Source organism: Salvelinus namaycush, unplaced genomic scaffold (assembly GCF_016432855.1).
Source record: "Salvelinus namaycush isolate Seneca unplaced genomic scaffold, SaNama_1.0 Scaffold519, whole genome shotgun sequence".
Taxonomy (NCBI): Eukaryota; Metazoa; Chordata; class Actinopteri; order Salmoniformes; family Salmonidae; genus Salvelinus; species Salvelinus namaycush.
Window position 1 is genome coordinate 80,934 of NW_024061219.1, and position 19,266 is coordinate 100,199.

Sequence of the window (19,266 nt, forward strand, 5' to 3'; positions counted from 1 at the left end):
TTTAAGACGGAGAAAAGTGTGTTGAATAGGCAAGATAAATAACGACGTGCGCGCACCTCGTTCAAGTGCACTTTTGTAAAAAGAGACTCGATGGAAATCTTCATACTACTTCTTCATTTTTCAGAAAACAAGCCTGAAACCCTTTCTAAAGACTAGTGGAAGCCCTAGGAACTGCAATATGGGTCCTATATATGAGTAGATCCCATAGCAAACCATTTTGAAATTGCCTGTGACCTTAAAAACAAAACATCCGGATGGATTTTCCTGTGGTTTTCGCCTGCCATATCAGTTCTATTATACTCACATACATTATTTTAACAGTTTTAGAAAACTTCAGAGTGTTTTCTATCCAATGCTACCAAGTATATGCATATCCTAGCTTCTGGGCCTTAGTAACAGGCAGTTTACTTTGGGCACGTCAGTCATCCGAAATTCCGACCAAAGGCTAAGACTGTGGTGAAGGCACTAGTAAAGTTCTTCTTTACATTTGGATGCCTTAAAGTTATCCAAACTGATCAGTGAACCAACGTTATGTCAAAACTATTCTCAAATGTGTGAAAGACACTTTATTTCCCATCAGGTCTCCAGTCCGTATCATCCGGAGAGTCAAGAGGCCCTCGAACGCTGGCATCAGACGCTAAAGGCTGTTACGTTCCCCAGTTTCTGTGTTTTAGTTTGTATTTGAGTGTGTGTTTCAGGAGATGGCTTCCTGAAGTACTCCCCAACCAGATGATTGGTCGACCCCAGGCTAATTGATGATTGGAGCTGACCCCGCCCCCTCGTCAAGAAGCAGCTGACTCTAATCGCCATTGCCACCAGAAGATATAAAAGCCAGTGTTCTGTTCAGAAGAAAGGAGATCAGGAGAGAGATTAGAGGGAGATTGAATATTTAGGAGAGAGATTAGAGAGAAATTAGAGAAATTAGAGATTAGAGGGAGATTGAATGTTTTGGAGAGATCATTAGAGAGAGAAGGAGAAGAGATCAGAGATAGAATTGAATATTTTGTATAGTGTTGGTTGTGTATCAGAAAGTGTTGGTATGTACTATATTAGTTGTTGTTGGTAGCAGCTTTGCTATGTCCTGTGTTTGTGAGTGTTTGTGAAATTGTTAATAATTATTCTGTTTCATTTGTTCCCAGGGTGAAAGGGGAAGGCACTTTGGGAGTGCTTAGGCAAGAGGCCCGCGGGCATACATATACCCGTAGTATATTTACTGTCTAGGCACACTAGGTAAGACCTGGGCGGACCACCCCCTGTATTTTGGTTAGGGCACCAGGTGGTGCTAAGTTAGGTAAGTTAAGTGGGTAGGCAGGTTAGATAGGAGAGGGGGAACTTTGATATTTATTTTTCTTTGCTTTGGTTCCGTCCAGCCCCTTTTCCCCATATTACCGTTTAAGGAAATAAATCCTAGTAACGGTAAATTCTGACTTTTGTCATCCTTATTCGCACCTACAGTCCATACCTCTTTCGCTTCACGGAGAGTTGAGTTGCAGCAGGGAGTTGCGTTCCCTCTTTATAGAGGCGTGCGTAACATAATGGGGGCTCATCCGGGATTCCATTAAACCCACCGGACCTTGCTGCACTGAGCTCTCTGTGGTTAGTGATTGAGGTGTGATGGTAGGTTGTGAGTTTGGATGACTTGTTTAGTTTGTATGTTCAGTAGATTGTTGTGTACAAGATGGCTGCCTCAGCCATCTCCAAGTTCATTGAAGCGCCCTCTATTGATTGTTTGTTGAGGTTTCGAAAAGTAGACCTTTTAGCTATAGCTGACCATTATGGATTCATTATCCCTGAGAAAGCCCTGAAGGCTGAGCTTTTGGTGCTAGTCAGGGAGGAATTAGTAAGAGAAAGAATTCTCTCATTGCAAGGAGAGGAGACGGGTAGACTTTCCGATGCCAAGTCGGAGGATGCTACGCAAATATTGCATAGATTCCAGTACCGAATGGGATGAGGGGGTGCCCTCTGTCCTATTTGCTATCAGGGAAACAATACAAGAGTCCTTAGGATTCAGCCCTGCTGACCTTGTGTTTGGATACACCCCACGGGGTACGCTAAAAGATTTGAAGGAGCATATCCTATCTCCTACACCCAGTAGCGCCCCTAAAAATGTGTAGGAATATGCCAGTAAGATGAGAGACAGCACGCCACATGTGCGTTAGCCCAAACGAGTCTCTCCTCGTCTCAAAAACGCATGAAGTTACATTCTGACAAAGAGGCTGTTGGCTGTTCTTTTGCACCAGGGGATCAAGTTTTAGTTTTGTTGCCAATCCCTGTCTCATCTCTGTCGGCACATTTTTCTGGACCATATCTTGTAGAAGAGATACGCCGGTGACACCAATTATGCGATAAAGACCCCAGATCGTAGGCGTTCTTCCCGAGTGTGTCATGTTAACATGCTGAAAGCATATTATGTGGGTGACTCTCCAGACAGCTCCTCAGGTAAGCCGGTCCATTCCGCCGTCTCCAGTGTGGCTGCGGTGGGGATGAAGTCTGGCTGGGACCTAGAGGAGGATCAGGAGGACGGGTTGGTGCTACGCCATACGTTACAGCAGTGTGAACGCTTATGTATATCGGAGATGCTGGACAAGTTACCCTCTCAAATGGAACATTTGGATAACGATCAAACTAATGATCTTATCCTATTGATAAATAGTTTTCTCAATGTGTTTCAGGACGTTCCAAGTTGCACGTCCATCTTGGAACATGATGTGGATGTGGGGAACACTGCTCCTATACGTCAGCATCCGTACTGGGTTAACGTTAAGAAAAGGGAAGTAAAGAAAAGTGAGGTAGCTTATTTATTACAGAATGACATGGCAAAACCCAGTAACAGCTCCTGGAGTTCCCCATGTATTCTTGTTTCTGAGCCTGACGGTACGTCCCGCTTATGTACGGACTATCGTCGCGTAAATGCAGTTACAAAGTTTGATTATTTTCCTGTACCTCGCTTAGATGATTGCATTGATAGAATTGGCTCTACTTAAGTTAGTAAGTTAGATTTGCTAAAAGGTTATTAGCAGGTGCCTCTGACCTCTCAAGCTTCTGACATCTCGGCTTTCGATACGCCTGATAACTTCGTACAATACACTGATGCCCTTTGGAATGTGTAATGCACCTGCTTCTTTTCAGCACTTAGTTAGCATCGTGTGGGTGAAGTGAAGTGCTGTAAAGACTGGAGAAGGGAAGTGCTGTAAAGACTGGAGAAGGGAAGTGCTGTAAAGACTGGAGAAAGGAAGTGCTGTAAAGACTGGAGAAGGGAAGTGCTGTACAGACTGGAGAAGGGAAGTGCTGTAAAGACTGGAGAAGGGAAGTGCTGTAAAGACTGGAGAAGGGAAGTGCTGTAAAGGCTGGAGAAGGGAAGTGTTGTAAAGACTGGAGAAGGGAAGTGTTGTAAAGACTGGAGAAGGGAAGTGCTGTAAAGACTGGAGAAGGGAAGTGCTGTAAAAACTGGAGAAGGGAAGTGCTGTAAAGAATGGAGAAGGGAAGTGCTGTAAAGACTGGAGAAGTGAAGTGCTGTAAAGACTGGAGAAGGGAAGTGCTGTAAAGACTGGAGAAGGGAAGTGCTGTACAGACTGGAGAAGGAAGCGCTGTAAAGACTGGAGAAGGGAAGTGCTGTAAAGGCTGGAGAAGGGAAGTGCTGTAAAGACTGGAGAAGGGAAGTGTTGTAAAGACTGGAGAAGGGAAGTGTTGTAAAGACTGGAGAAGGGAAGTGCTGTAAAGACTGGAGAAGGGAAGTGCTGTAAAGACTGGAGAAGGGAAGTGCTGTACAGACTGGAGAAGGGAAGCGCTGTAAAGACTGGAGAAGGGAAGTGCTGTAAAGACTGGAGAAGGGAAGTGCTGTAAAGGCTGGAGAAGGGAAGTGTTGTAAAGACTGGAGAACGGAAGTGTTGTAAAGACTGGAGAAGGGAAGTGTTGTAAAGACTGGAGAAGGGAAGTGCTGTAAAAACTGGAGAAGGGAAGTGCTGTAAAAACTGGAGAAGGGAAGTGCTGTAAAGAATGGAGAAGTGAAGTGCTGTAAAGACTGGAGAAGTGAAGTGCTGTAAAGACTGGAGAAGGGAAGTGCTGTAAAGACTGGAGAAGGGAAGTGCTGTAAAGACTGGAGAAGGGAAGTGCTGTACAGACTGGAGAAGGGAAGTGCTGTACAGACTGGAGAAGGAAGTGCTGTAAAGACTGGAGAAGGGAAGTGCTGTACAGACTGGAGAAGGGAAGCGCTGTAAAGACTGGAGAAGGGAAGCGCTGTAAAGACTGGAGAAGGGAAGTGTTGTAAAGACTTTAGAAGGGAAGTGCTGTAAAGGCTGGAGAAGGGAAGTGTTGTAAAGACTGGAGAAGGGAAGTGTTGTAAAGACTGGAGAAGGGAAGTGCTGTAAAAACTGGAGAAGGGAAGTGCTGTAAAAATGGAGAAGGGAAGTGCTGTAAAGACTGGAGAAGTGAAGTGCTGTAAAGACTGGAGAAGGGAAGTGCTGTAAAGACTGGAGAAGGGAAGTGCTGTACAGACTGGAGAAGGGATGCGCTTTAAAGACTGGAGAAGGGAAGTGCTGTAAAGACTGGAGAAGGGAAGTGCTGTAAAGGCTGGAGAAGGGAAGTGCTGTAAAGACTGGAGAAGGGAAGTGTTGTAAAGACTGGAGAAGGGAAGTGTTGTAAAGACTGGAGAAGTGAAGTGCTGTAAAGACTGGAGAAGTGAAGTGCTGTAAAGACTGGAGAAGGGAATTGCTGTAAAGACTGGAGAAGGGAAGTGCTGTACAGACTTGAGAAGGGAAGCGCTGTAAAGACTGGAGAAGGGAAGCGCTGTAAAGACTGGAGAAGGGAAGTGTTGTAAAGACTTTAAAAGTGAAGTGCTGTAAAGACTGGAGAAGGGAAGTGCTGTAAAGACTGGAGAAGGGAAGTGCTGTAAAGACTGGAGAAGGGAAGTGCTGTACAGACTGGAGAAGGGAAGTGTTGTAAAGACTGGAGAAGGGAAATGCTATAAAGGCTGGGGAAGGAAGAGTTATAAAGACTGGAGAAGGGAAGTGTTGTAAAGACTGGAGAAGGGAAGTGTTGTAAAGACTGGAGAAGGGAAGTGCTGTAAAGACTGGAGAAGGGAAGTGCTGTAAAAACTGGAGAAGGGAAGTGCTGTAAAGAATGGAGAAGGGAAGTGCTGTAAAGACTGGAGAAGTGAAGCGCTGTAAAGACTGGAGAAGGGAAGCGCTGTAAAGACTGGAGAAGGGAAGTGTTGTAAAGACTTTAGAAGGGAAGTGCTGTAAAGACTGGAGAAGGGAAGTGCTGTAAAGACTGGAGAAGGGAAGTGCTGTACAGACTGGAGAAGGGAAGCGCTGTAAAGGCTGGAGAAGGGAAGCGCTGTAAAGGCTGGAGAAGGGAAGCGCTGTAAAGGCTGGAGAAGGGAAGTGCTGTAAAGACTGGAGAAGGGAAGTGTTGTAAAGACTGGAGAAGGGAAGTGTTGTAAAGACTGGAGAAGGGAAGCGCTGTAAAGACTGGAGAAGGGAAGTGCTGTAAAGACTGGAGAAGGGAAGTGCTGTAAAGGCTGGAGAAGGGAAGTGCTGTAAAGACTGGAGAAGGGAAGTGTTGTAAAGACTGGAGAAGGGAAGTGTTGTAAAGACTGGAGAAGGGAAGTGCTGTAAAGACTGGAGAAGGGAAGTGCTGTACAGACTGGAGAAGGGAAGCGCTGTAAAGACTGGAGAAGGGAAGCGCTGTAAAGACTGGAGAAGGGAAGTGTTGTAAAGACTTTAGAAGTGAAGTGCTGTAAAGACTGGAGAAGGGAAGTGCTGTAAAGACTGGAGAAGGGAAGTGCTGTAAAGAATAGAGAAGGGAAGCGCTGTAAAGACTGGAGAAGGGAAGCGCTGTAAAGACTGGAGAAGGGAAGCGCTGTAAAGACTGGAGAAGTGAAGCGCTGTAAAGACTGGAGCAGGGAAGCGCTGTAAGGACTGGAGAAGGGAAGTGCTGTAAAGACTGGAGAAGGGATGTGCTGTAAAGACTGGAGAAGGGAAGTGTTGTAAAGACTGGAGAAGGGAAGTGCTGTAAAGACTGGAGAAGGGAAGTGCTGTAAAGACTGGAGAAGGGAAGTGTTGTAAAGACTGGAGAAGGGAAGTGCTGTAAAGACTGGAGAAGGGAAGTGCTGTAAAGACTGGAGAAGGGAAGTGCTGTACAGACTGGAGAAGGGAAGTGTTGTAAAGACTGGAGAAGGGAAGTGCTGTAAAGACTGGAGAAGGGAAGTGCTGTAAAGACTGGAGAAGGGAAGTTGACACACTGAAGGGGGAGATTTGCGTTGTTTGTGATGCTTGCCGTTTGGCGCGTGCAGACAGGGTGGCGTGTGTGGTGAAACAGAAGTCTCTTTGTCTGTTCTTTTGAGTTTTGATGTTGAGTCTTTGCCTGACAAATTGATGTTATGATCAATAAGTTATCCTGTACAAGCTTTTGTGCCCATTTCATGCCGTTGTTACAGGTGTCAAGCTTATGGACATGTGGCAGCAGTGTGTAGGAGAGAGGTTACTTGGTGTGAGAAATGTGCAGAAAGGCATGAGAAGAAGGAATGTGTACCATTGGGGAAAGTAGTGGTCTGTGTTAATTGTAGGGGTGCTCATGGGGCTGGGGATCAGAAATGTCCCGTATGAGCGAGGCAGGTTGAGACATTTTCAAGGTTAGAGTAGTGCAGAAGTTGTGATATGCTGAGGCAGTGTAGAAAGTAGAGGAAGATGGGTCAAGGGGGAGGGATCCTGAGAGGAGTGGTGTGAGACGTAGATCAGAGGGATAAACCAACAAGTGAGATACGTTTCAGAAAGATTAGAAGTTGTGCATTTATAGCAATGGTAATTAATTCTACTGCAGGGATGGAATGTAAGTTGCTGACAATAGACGTTGTAGTAGCAGCTGCAGAGTGGTATTTGTGTGAACAAGACTTGAAGTCAGAAGAGTTACAAGGTGTGTTGAGTGGTGGTGTCCTGTCCTTTCAGGCTGTTGGCCTGGCATGCTTTGTGTATTTCTGTTTGATTTAGAAGATACTGTTGAGGCCTCCTGAGTGGTGCAGCGGTCTAAGGTGTGACTATAGACCCGGGTTCGATCCCAGGCTGTGTCACAGCCGGCCACCTGGACGGTGTTTACTCCGACACATTGGAACACCAGGGTCTCCCGGTTAGCTAGCTAGCCAACATGGTAGTCAACAGCATTGACCATGCAGACTGAACACAAGGGTCTCCTGGTTAGCTAGCTAACCAACATGGTAGTCAACAGCATTGACCATGCAGACTGAACACAATGGTTTCCTGGTTAGCTAGCTAGCCAACAAGGTAGTCAACAGCATTGACCATGCAGACTGAACACAAGGGTCTCCTGGTTAGCTAGCTAGCCAACATGGTAGTCAACAGCATTGACCATGCAGACTGGACACCAGGGTCTCCCGGTTAGCTAGCTAGCCAACATGGTAGTCAACAGCATTGACCATGCAGACTGGACACCAGGGTCTCCCAGTTAGCTAGCTAGCCAACATGGTAGTCAACAGCATTGACCATGCAGACTGAACACAAGGGTCTCCTGGTTATTTAGCTAGCCAACATGGTAGTCAACAGCATTGACCATGCAGACTGAACACAATGGTTTCCTGGTTAGCTAGCTAGCCAACATGATAGTCAACAGCATTGACCATGCAGACTGAACACAAGGGTCTCCTGGTTAGCTAGCTAGCCAACATGGTAGTCAACAGTGTTGATCATGCAGACTGAACACAGGGGTCTCCTGGTTAGCTAGCTAGCCAACATGGTAGTCAACAGCATTGACCATGCAGACTGGACACAAGGGTCTCCTGGTTAGCTAGCTAGCCAACATGGTAGTCAACAGCATTGACCATGCAGACTGAACACAAGGGTCTCCTGGTCAGCTAGCTAGCCAACATGGTAGTCAACAGCATTGACCATGCAGACTGAACACAAGGGTCTCCTGGTTAGCTAGCTAGCCAACATGGTAGTCAACAGCATTGACCATGCAGACTGAACACAAGGGTCTCCTGCTGGAGGAACAGCAAATCCGCCCCTTGAGTGACAGGGGGCGGGGCTAGGTCTATGTGGAAAGCGGCATGTCGAGAGAGAGAGAGAGAGAGAGAGAGCGAACGGAGATGACTCAAGTAGCGAAGTAAACTATAAAAATGGGCGTTACACTCAGCGTTTCCTTTTTAAGAAAACAAACATTCAAATACAGTTATGGAAGTGAAAGTAAAAACCCAAACCGGTCGGTACATCAATACCGGTATATAGTAAAATACGGTTTACCCGCCCAGCCCTAATTAAACATACATTTTAAATCATCTCGTGAATATGATTGAATACAGCCCTTATAGCTTTAATGTAATGACGTGATTAAACAAAATGTCAGATTATTATTTGTCCAGTGTAGAAAATCCTCACAGGTACCATAGTTTACAGTTACATTTCTCCATAACCATCCCTCAGTTTATTTACTGAAACAGAGGCAGGGTGTACACTTTCTTATTGTTTCAACTGCTGATTGCCCCTTTACTGTCAGTCACCAGTAATACGTGCATTATGCCCCATGCAACATGTTTTGACAGCTTGATGCCTCAATGTGTTAGTCAACCGTGTTGTAGAAGAAGAAGTCAGCCAGAACAACCACAGGGAGAGAGATTCCTGGTCAAGTATTGCAGTCATATCCTGTGTCTTCACCAAACTCTGTCAGAACTGTTACCACATCTACAGAGACCAGAAGCATCCATTTTGAAGACATACTGTACCAACTCCATACTACAGAGTTGACTACTTTCATTCCAAAACATGTTATGGGCTAAAATTACATTAGTTATTTTCTGTGGGTAGTTTTAAAAGTTTATATGACAAGGTGCGCCTCTGGATAAAGGGAGAATACAATGGGATTCAACATGTGTATACTCTCTATAGTACTCAATGTACTGTTGATTAAACAATGGGATTCAACATGTGTATACTCTCTATAGTACTCAATGTACTGTTGATTAAACAATGGGATTCAACATGTGTATACTCTCTATAGTACTCAATGTACTGTTGATTAAACAATGGGATTCAACATGTGTATACTCTCTATAGTACTCAATGTACTGTTGTTGAGTAAGACTCAGCCACCATGGTCTAGCTGTGTGTGTGTGTGTGTGTGTGTGTGTGTGTGTGTGTGTGTGTGTGTGTGTGTGTGTGTGTGTGTGTGTGTGTGTGTGTGTGTGTGTGTGTGTGTGTGTGCAATACCATTCAACATTATATTACTTCATCCAGTAAGTTATTACATTAACCGGTTTTACTACATAAAAATATACATGTTATTCAATGAAATCAGATGCTTACTAACAAGCCCTTATTAACCAACAATGCAGTTTTAAGAAAAGTAAGTGTTAAATAAAAAATGTAAGTAACAAAATATTAAATAGCAGCAGTAAAATAACTATAGCGAGGCTATATTCAGGGGGTACCGGTACAGAGTCAATGTGTGGGGTTACATGTTAGTCAAGGTAATTGAGGTAATATGTACATGTAGGTAATGTTAAAGTTACTATACATAGATAATAAACAGAGAGTAGCAGCAGCGTAAAAGAGGGTGGGGGGGGGGGGCAATGCAAATAGTCTGAGCAGGCATTTGATTAGCTGTTGAGGAGTCTTATGGCTTAGGGGTTGAAGCTGTTAAAAAGCCTGTTAAGAAGTCCATTTTTAGGGCCTTCCTCTGACACCGCCTGGTGCAGAGGTCCTGGATGGCAGGGAGCTTGGCCCCAGTAATGAACTGGATCGTACGCACTACCCTCTGTAGTGCCTTGCGGTCGGAGGCTGAGCAGTTGCCATACAGACAGTGATGCAACCGGTCAGGATGCTCTCGATGGTGCAGCTGTAGAATATTTTGAGGATCTGAGGACCCATGCCATATCTTTTCAGTCTCCTGAGAGGGAAAAGGCTTTGTCGTGTCCGCTTCACGACTGTCTTTGTGTGTTTGGACCATGTTAGTTTGTTGGTGATGTGGACACCAAGAATCTTGAATCTCTCAACCTGCTCCACTGTAGCCCTGTCGATGAGAATGGGGGCTCGGTCCTCCTTTTCCTGTAGTCCACAATCATCTCAGTTGTCTTGATCACACTGAGGGAGAGGTTGTGTCCTGGCACCACACGGCCAGGTCTCTGATCTCCTGTCTATAGGCTGATCTCATCGTTGTCGGTGATCAGGCCTACCCAATGTTGTGTCATGGGCAAATTTAATGATGGTGTTGGAGTCGTGCCTGGCCATGCAGTCATGAGTGAACAGGGAGTACAGGAGGGGACTGAGCAACCACCCCTGAGGGGCCCCCGTGTTGAGGATCGGCATGTGTTGTTACCTACCCTCACCACCTGGGGGGTGGCCCGTCAGGAAGTCCAGGATCCAGTTGCAGAGGGAGGTGTTTGGTCCCAAGGACATTAGCTTAGTGATGAACTTTGAGGACACTATTTTGTTGAACACTGAGCTGTAGTCAATGAATAGCATTGTCACTTAGGTGTTCCTTTTGTCCAGGTGGGAAAGGGCAGTGTGGAATTCAATAGAGATTGCATAATCTGTGGATCTGTTGGGGCAGTATGCAAATTGGAGTGGGTCTATGGCTTGATGTGAGCCTTGACCAGTCTTTCAAAGCACTTCATGGCTGTGACGTGAGTGCTACGGGTCAGTAGTCATTTAGTCAGGTTACCTTAGTGTTCTTGGTTACAGGGACTATGGTGGTCTGCTTGAGACATGTTGGTAATACCGACTCAGTCAGGGACAGGTTGAAAATGTCAGTGAAGACACTTGCCAGTTGGTCAGCACATTCTCGGATTACTTATCCTGGTAATCCGTCTGGCCCTGCGGCCTTGTGAATGTTGACATGTTTGAAGGTTTTACTCACATTGGCTACAGAGAGCGTGATCACACAGTCATCCGGAACAGCTGATGCTCTCATGCATGTTTCAGTGTTACTTTCCCCAAAGCGAGCATAGACGTATTTTAGCTTGTCTGGTAGGCTCTTGTCACTGGGCAGCTCATAGCTCGGGCAAGAACCTGATATGTGCACACCTTGGGGTCAACAGTTAATATAATAACACCAGTTACAGTAAATAATACAGACTACGAAGGGAAGCACAGCTGCAAGCTGCCCAGTGACACATGCCTACCAGACAAGCTAAAATACTTCTATGCTCGTTTTGAGGCAAGTAACTCTGAAACATGCATGAGAGCATCAGCTGTTCTGGATGACTGTGTGATCACTCGCTCTGTAGCCAGGTTTCTTCAAGTGCAGTCGCAAAACCCATCAGGCGCTGTGATGAAACTGGCTCTCATGAAGACCGCCATAGGAAAGGAAGACCCAGAGTTGCAGAGGATAAGTTCATTAGAGTTAACTGCACCTCAGACTGCAGTCCAACTAAATGCTTCATAGAGTTCAAGTAACAGACATCTCAACATCAACAGTTCAGAGGAGACTGCGTGAATCAGGCCTTCATGGTCGAATTGCTGCGAAGAAACCATTACTAAAGGACAGCAATAAGAAGAAGAGACTTGCTTGGGCCAAGAAACACGACTAATGGACAGTAGACCGGTTGAAATCTGTCCTTTGGTACCAGTCAAAAGTGGACACACCTACTCATTCCACAGTTTTTCTTAATTTGTACTATTTTCTACATTGTAGAATAACAGTGAAGACATCAAAACTATGAAATAGCACATATGGAACCATGTAGTAACCAAAGAAGTGTTAATCAAATCAAAATATGTTTTATATTTGAGATTCTTCAAAGTAGCCCCCCTTTGCTTTGATGACAGCTGGTGCACACGCTTGGCATTCTCTCACCCTGCTTCATGAGGTAGTCAGATACATTTTGATGTAGATAGACAATGAGGAAGAGGAAAGGAGAAGTGAGAGTAAATGTACATCTTAGGCCCTCTCTGAGAAAGATAGAGACATCTCTGAATAACTATTATCTCTGGTGTCAATGTCACACATGAGACAGTATAGAATGATAAAACTCTACATGGCCATTGATGGTCGACCACAGAGTGATGTAATGCAGCATTTCCTAAACTTGGTCCTGGGAACCCCAAGAGGTGCACATTTTAGTTATTTCCGTAACACTACACTGATGATACAAATAATCAACTGATCATCAAGCAAAAACCAAAACATGCACCTCTTATGGTCACCAGGAAGGAATCTGGGAAACCCTGCCGTAACGTCTCAAAACAACAGTCATGTGATGTACCTTATGTGTGAATCGATTGGGTCCCACTTTTACTCTCTGTGCAAATATGTTGTCAGTGCTTTAATCAAGTTTAAAACTAGTCTACACTGTAGTAAACTAAACTAATATGAACTAAATATACAAACTAATCTTCACTGTAGTAAACTAAACTAATATAAACTAAATATACAAACTAATCTAAACTGTGGGAAACAGACATGGTTCTCAGAAAATAAGTCTGGAGTCACGTGGTGGTGGTTAGTGTCGTACTATTGGTTAGACAGTTTCCCCTTTAATGAGGTTGACAGTTAAAACTGTCTCTGACATTAGACTGAGTCACACAGAGGCTCCAGCTGTGCAGCGAACAGACACAAACCTACAACTGAGATAACAGCAGACGTTACAACAGTAGAAGTTACAACAGTAGAAGTTACAAAAGTAGAAGTTACAACAGTAGAAGTTACAACAGTATAAGTTGCGAGAGTAGAAATTGCAAGAGTAGAAGTTACGAGAGTAGAAGATACGATTTGAAGACGAAGAACCTAATTGAATAAAGACCATGGATATTGATGATCATATATACGCAAACGAGTCCCACAAGAAGGATGGAGTTGGTGATCAACATTCAGGTAACAGCCGGTGCTCATTTTGGGTGCCTAAACTCCACCATATGTTAAGGCCAATAAATTCTATAAGAGCTGAAATAAACAGCATAGACCAGCATCAATTTCAAGATGATCCATGTTGGTCAGTGCTGGTCCGATACTGGTCTAGAGGGTTATGCTGGCCAGTGCTGGTCCGATACCGGTCTAGAGGGTTATGTTGGCCAGTGCTGGTCCGATACTGGTCTAGAGGGTTATGCTGGCCAGTGCTGGTCCGATACTGGTCTAGAGGGTTATGTTGGTCAGTGCTGGTCCGATACCGGTCTAGAGGGTTATGCTGGCCAGTGCTGGTCCGATACTGGTCTAGAGGGTTATGCTGGCCAGTGCTGGTCCGATACTGGTCTAGAGGGTTATGTTGGTCAGTGCTGGTCCGATACTGGTCTAGAGGGTTATGCTGGCCAGTGCTGGTCCGATACTGGTCTAGAGGGTTATGCTGGTCAGTGCTGGTCCGATACTGGTCTAGAGGGTTATGCTGGTCAGTGCTGGTCCGATACTGGTCTAGAGGGTTATGCTGGCCTGACCAGGCTTCATAGTGTTTTTGTTGTTGACCAGTCTTTGCTCTGTTTTGGACACTGGTGACCAGTTTCAAGTCACAATATGCTGGCTTGCAAAGTGACATTTAATTCCTTTTCCTAATCCACTCCAGCCAGAGTTGATTCCCAAAATCTGTGTTCAGAATGACTGCCAGGGTTAGAAATGATGAAAGAATGAGACTATCTGAACCAGGCTTCCCCAACTGGTGGCCCAAGGGCTGAATTTGGACCGTGGGTGGTTTTATTTGGCCGCTCAAGTTTTCTGGGGCATTCTCATTTTCAGGAAATCAGCTCCAAGTAATTTTAATTTTGGAAATCTGTTACCAAGTAATCCCACGCAAAATAGAGAGTCACGTGATCATATATAAATATAAGCAAATGTTGAAATTATTATGTTTTAGTGAAATATTATATCTGTTTGGTTTTCTTGTGGTCAATTTGCAGTCTACAAATAATGTTGTATTATGTTCTGACCCCCCGACCATCCGCTCGAGGACAAATCGTCCCGCGGCTGGATCTAGAGTATGATCCCTGACCTAAACCATCTAAACTGGAAAAACCATGTCACTAACGGCTGCAATATGTTCTACTAACAGATTGGATTAGTTGAAAGGACCTGAAAGGTATTGGTAACACTAGGTGGAGCCAGCAGATCTGTCGGTTGGAGGCCTTTACACTGGTGATCGTGACCTCACTTCCTCATTCTATTGAAACAACGATTCCTGAGAAGAGAAAGGGAGGAGGGGTTTGAAGGGGAGTCAGACATCTGTGGAGGCAGAGATTAAGAAAAAAAGGAAGCTTGAGGAGAGCCACATAGTTTCCAACGCCATTCGGCAGTTCTGAGGTAGAGAGTGCAGAAGAAGGGCAAGATAAGTCGCGAGGGGAGGAGCTGGTGAGGAGGAACATAAAGTGATTCTGAAGTGTAGGGAGGAAGGGGGAGTTGAGGCGATTCATTTACACCACATTACGTAGGGACAGAGATGTAGGGGGATGGGAGGGCGGGGGGGGGGGGGGGGGGGTCACCTTCATAAAGCAAGGACTTCCCTACAGGATGTTAGGCAGAGGTATTGATCAGTGCTGGAGAGGTTGGATGGAAATGGCCAAGTGATGGAAAATCTGAAAGAAATGAATGAACAGGTTTGCCAGAATGATGGCAGAGGGACCAGGATTGATGCAGCCACAGAGAAAGAGTCTGCCTTGGATCTCACTCTGGTATCTTGTGCGATGGCAGGAATCTGTGAGTGGGAGTTATGGGAGGAGTCGACAGTAGGGAGTGATCAATGCCCCATAGTATGCACAGTAGGCCGGAGGGGAGGAGGAGGAGTCAGTGGACGGAGTAGACAGGTGGGTATCTGGAAGGGCAAAGTGGGATCAGTTTTAGGACCTGAGTGAGAAAGGTGATGGCTCGGTGGGATATGAGAGAGGATGTGGATAGTATGAATAACTGGGTGAGAACAGCGTTAGTGGCGTTAGTGGAGGTAGCTACTGGGGCGATACCTAAGAGTTCAGGGAGGAGGAGGAGGAGTAAAGCAGTCCCATGGTGGACAGAGGAGTGATAAACAGTATAAACAGGCCCAGGCCCTGGTGAGGAGAACTATCCATCAGTCTGATTCAGTATAAACAGGCCCTGGAGAGGAGAACTATCCATCAGTCTGATTCAGTATAAACAGGCCCTGGAGAGGAGAACTATCTGTCAGTCTGATTCAGTATAAACAGGCCTGGAGAGGAGAACTATCCATCAGTCTGATTCAGTATAAACAGGCCCTGGTGAGGAGAACTATCCATCAGTCTGATTCAGTATAAACAGGCCCAGGCCCTGGAGAGGAGAACTATCCTTCAGTCTGATTCAGTATAAACAGGCCCAGGCCCTGGAGAGGAGAACTATCCATCAGTCTGATTCAGTATAAACAGACCCTGGAGAGGAGAACTATCCATCAGTCTGATTCAGTATAAACAGGCCCTGGTGAGGAGAACTATCCATCAGTCTGATTCAGTATAAACAGGCCCTGGTGAGGAGAACTATCCATCAGTCTGATTCAGTATAAACAGGCCCTGGTGAGGAGAACTATCCATCAGTCTGATTCAGTATAAACAGGCCCTGGAGAGGAGAACTATCCATCAGTCTGATTCAGTATAAACAGGCCCTGGTGAGGAGAACTATCTGTCAGTCTGATTCAGTATAAACAGGCCCTGGAGAGGAGAACTATCCATCAGTCTGATTCAGGAGAGGAGAACTATCCATCAGTCTGATTCAGTATAAACAGGCCCTGGTGAGGAGAACTATCCATCAGTCTGATTCAGTATAAACAGGCCCTGGTGAGGAGAACTATCCGTCAGTCTGATTCAGTATAAACAGGCCCAGGTGAGGAGAACTATCCATCAGTCTGATTCAGTATAAACAGGCCCTGGTGAGGAGAACTATCCGTCAGTCTGATTCAGTATAAACATGCCCTGGTGAGGAGAACTATCCATCAGTCTGATTCAGTATAAACAGGCCCTGGAGAGGAGAACTATCTGTCAGTCTGATTCAGTATAAACAGGCCCTGGTGAGGAGAACTATCCATCAGTCTGATTCAGTATAAACAGGCCCTGGAGAGGAGAACTATCTGTCAGTCTGATTCAGTATAAACAGGCCCTGGTGAGGAGAACTATCCATCAGTCTGATTCAGTATAAACAGGCCCAGGTGAGGAGAACTATCCATCAGTCTGATTCAGTATAAACAGGCCCTGGTGAGGAGAACTATCCATCAGTCTGATTCAGTATAAACAGGCCCTGGTGAGGAGAACTATCCATCAGTCTGATTCAGTATAAACAGGCCCTGGTGAGGAGAACTATCCGTCAGTCTGATTCAGTATAAACAGGCCCTGGAGAGGAGAACTATCTGTCAGTCTGATTCAGTATAAACAGGCCCTGGAGAGGAGAACTATCCATCAGTCTGATTCAGTATAAACAGGCCCTGGAGAGGAGAACTATCCATCAGTCTGATTCAGTATAAACAGGCCCTGGTGAGGAGAACTATCCATCAGTCTGATTCAGTATAAACAGGCCCTGGTGAGGAGAACTATCCGTCAGTCTGATTCAGTATAAACAGGCCCTGGTGAGGAGAACTATCCATCAGTCTGATTCAGTATAAACAGGCCCTGGTGAGGAGAACTATCCATCAGTCTGATTCAGTATAAACAGGCCCTGGTGAGGAGAACTATCCATCAGTCTGATTCAGTATAAACAGGCCCTGGTGAGGAGAACTATCTGTCAGTCTGATTCAGTATAAACAGGCCCTGGTGAGGAGAACTATCTGTCAGGCAAAGAGGTCATGTTGGCGTCAGTTCTGTGACACCATTGGAAGGGCGACACCTGTGGGAGAAGTGTGGGGGATAATTAAGAGGAGGAGTGGGGTCAGAAGGCAGTGGGATTATCCAGTGTTAACGAGGTGGTAGGCTGTGGCAGTAACAGAAGAGGAGAAGGCAGAGATGATGGCCAAAGCATTTATCCAAGTTCATATCTCGGGAAATTTGTCCGACGAGGGGCAGATGGGTAGAAAGAGAACGAGAGAGGAACATCCTGGAGTGCAGAATAGGAGAGAGGATGTAAATCATGAATGCACCATTTACCATGGCATAGGTAAAAAGGGCAGTAGGTAAGGCTGGGTTATCTTCACCTGGGAAAGATAAGGTGTGCTATGTTGTGTTCGCCCGTCTTAGTGATGAGGCACTGGATAAAGTTTTGGCGTTGAACAACAGAGTGTAGGAGGAGGGGAAACTACCAGGCAGCTGGAAGGAGGCAATAGAGGTACCAATCAGGAAGAAAGGGAAGGACTCAACGATGCCAACAAGCTATCGGCCAATAGCTTTAAGGATTAGCCCCTTTTTATCAATCTTTACCTAAAATGACATACCCAAATCTAACTGCCTGTAGCTCAGGCCCTGAAGCAAGATATTATTATATATATTCTTAGTACCATTTGAAAGGAAACACTTTGAAGTTTATGGAAATGTGAAAGGAATGTGGCAGAATATAACACAATAGATCTGGTCAAAGATAACACAAAGAACAAAACAACCGCTCTTTTGTATTTTTTTGTGCCATTATCTTTAAAATGCAAGAGAAAGGCCATAATGTATTATTCCAGCCAAGGTGCAATTTAGAATTTGGCCACTAGATGGCATCAGTGTATGTGCAAAGTGTTAGACTGATCCAATGAACCATTGCATTTCTGTTCAAAATGCTGTATCAAGACTGCCCAAATGTGCCTAATTTGTTTATTAATAACTGTTCATGTACAAAACGGTGTACTCTCCTCAAACAATAGCATGGTATTATTTCACTGTAATAGCTACCGTAAATTGGACAGTGTAGTTAGATTAACAAGAATTAAAGCTTTCTGCCCATATCAGATATGTCTCTGTCCTGGGAAATGTTCTTGTTACTTACAACCGCGTGCTAATCGCATTAGCCTTCGTTAGCTCAACCATCCCGTGGAAGGGACACCGACCCCAAAGAATTAACATCACACGATGAAGGCTGGTCATCAGCAAATACACAATGAAGGCGGGTCATCAGCAAATACACAATGAAGGCGGGTCACCAGCAAATACACAATGAAGGCGGGTCACCAGCAAATACACAATGAAGGCGGGTCACCAGCAAATACACAATGAAGGCTGGTCACCAGCAAATACACAATGAAGGCGGGTCACCAGTGAAAACACAACAAAGGCTGGTCACCTGCCTATGCTGGTCTATGCTGTTTTTTCAGCAGGGGCTGCAACTCAAGCAGTAGAACAGGTACCAGAACTCAGTTGTTGTGTTGTTGCCCAAGTCAAGCTTGTGTATTTTACTCAGTGCTTGAAAGAGCAACTACACAAATAAACACAAATACATGATAAAGTTCTTATGATGATAATTTGTGCTTCAGTGTGGAAGAGACGTTTCCTAGCTGCTGCAGTGTGTCTGGGGCTGCTGTGTGTTCTCCTACTGGCTGGGATCATAGGCCTGTTACTCTACCGTGAGTTTGATATGTTCTCACTCAAATATTCTTCATCGTCTGTGGTGTAATGACCAGGGATCAATTACATTTACATTCCAGTCAAATCAGAAAGTAAACCAAATTCCAAATGTTCCTCATTGAAAAGCATTGAACATAATTGGAATTGGAATTCCAGTGTACTTCCTGAATTGACTGGAAATTAAATGGAATTGACCCTAACCCTGGTAATGTCTGATTAACTTGGTTGTTGATCGTATTATTTCACAGAGAGAACCCTATTGAACAACCTGACTGCAGAGAGAGACCAGTTACAGACCAGTTATAACACCCTGACCAAAGAGAGAGACCAGCTACAGACCAGCTACAACAACCTGACCAAAGAGAGAGACCAGCTACAGACCTCTAATGAATATGCCACATGTCCCCAAGACTGGAAGAAGTCTTGCTGCAGTTGTTACTACATCTCCCCTGATGAGAAAACGTGGGAAGACAGCAGAAAGGACTGTCAGGCGAGAGAAGCAAACCTGGTGATCATCGACAGCAGAGAGGAACAGGCTTTAATCAAAGCGTTCAATAGAAGAGCCTGGTTTGGTCTGACTGACAGAGAAGTTGAGGGAACCTGGAGATGGGTGGATGGCACACCACTGAACACAAGTTACTGGAACAAAGGGGAGCCAAATGATTTGCAAGGAGAAGACTGCGCTTTGGTTGACAACACTCAACAGGACCCAGTAGTGGCTTGGAATGATGTGCCATGTGACCACAAAAATGGTTGGATCTGTGAAAGGCAGGTGTGTTAAGTCTATCAATGACAGGTTGAGGTTGGGAAGAGCTTGGGGGAGCTGGGGTTGGGGAGGGTTGGGGACGGCTGGGGAGGGCTGGGGCTGGGAGGG

The 19,266-nt window shown here is 45.2% G+C and overlaps 1 protein-coding gene across 1 annotated transcript; it reads left to right on the plus strand.

Annotated features, from left to right (window-relative positions):
- Positions 1-2,393: 2,393 nt before the first annotated feature.
- LOC120041730 (CD209 antigen-like protein C) lies at positions 2,394-19,173 on the plus strand. Its single transcript, XM_038986593.1, has 3 exons — positions 2,394-2,553; positions 18,302-18,391; positions 18,671-19,173. The coding sequence occupies exons 1-3, from the start codon at positions 2,394-2,396 to the stop codon at positions 19,171-19,173; spliced, it is 753 nt and encodes a 250-aa protein (XP_038842521.1).
- The last annotated feature ends 93 nt before the right edge of the window (positions 19,174-19,266 follow it).

Excerpts from the sequence above, each read along its gene's own strand:
- LOC120041730 (XM_038986593.1), top strand. The coding sequence starts at position 2,394 with ATGCTGAAAGCATATTATGTGGGTGACTCTCCAGACAGCTCCTCAGGT. Across the intron at positions 2,554-18,301 it reads ACGCCATACGTTACAGCAGT|TGTGGAAGAGACGTTTCCTA; the intron begins GTGAACGCTTAT and ends TTTGTGCTTCAG. Across the intron at positions 18,392-18,670 it reads CATAGGCCTGTTACTCTACC|AGAGAGACCAGTTACAGACC; the intron begins GTGAGTTTGATA and ends ACCTGACTGCAG.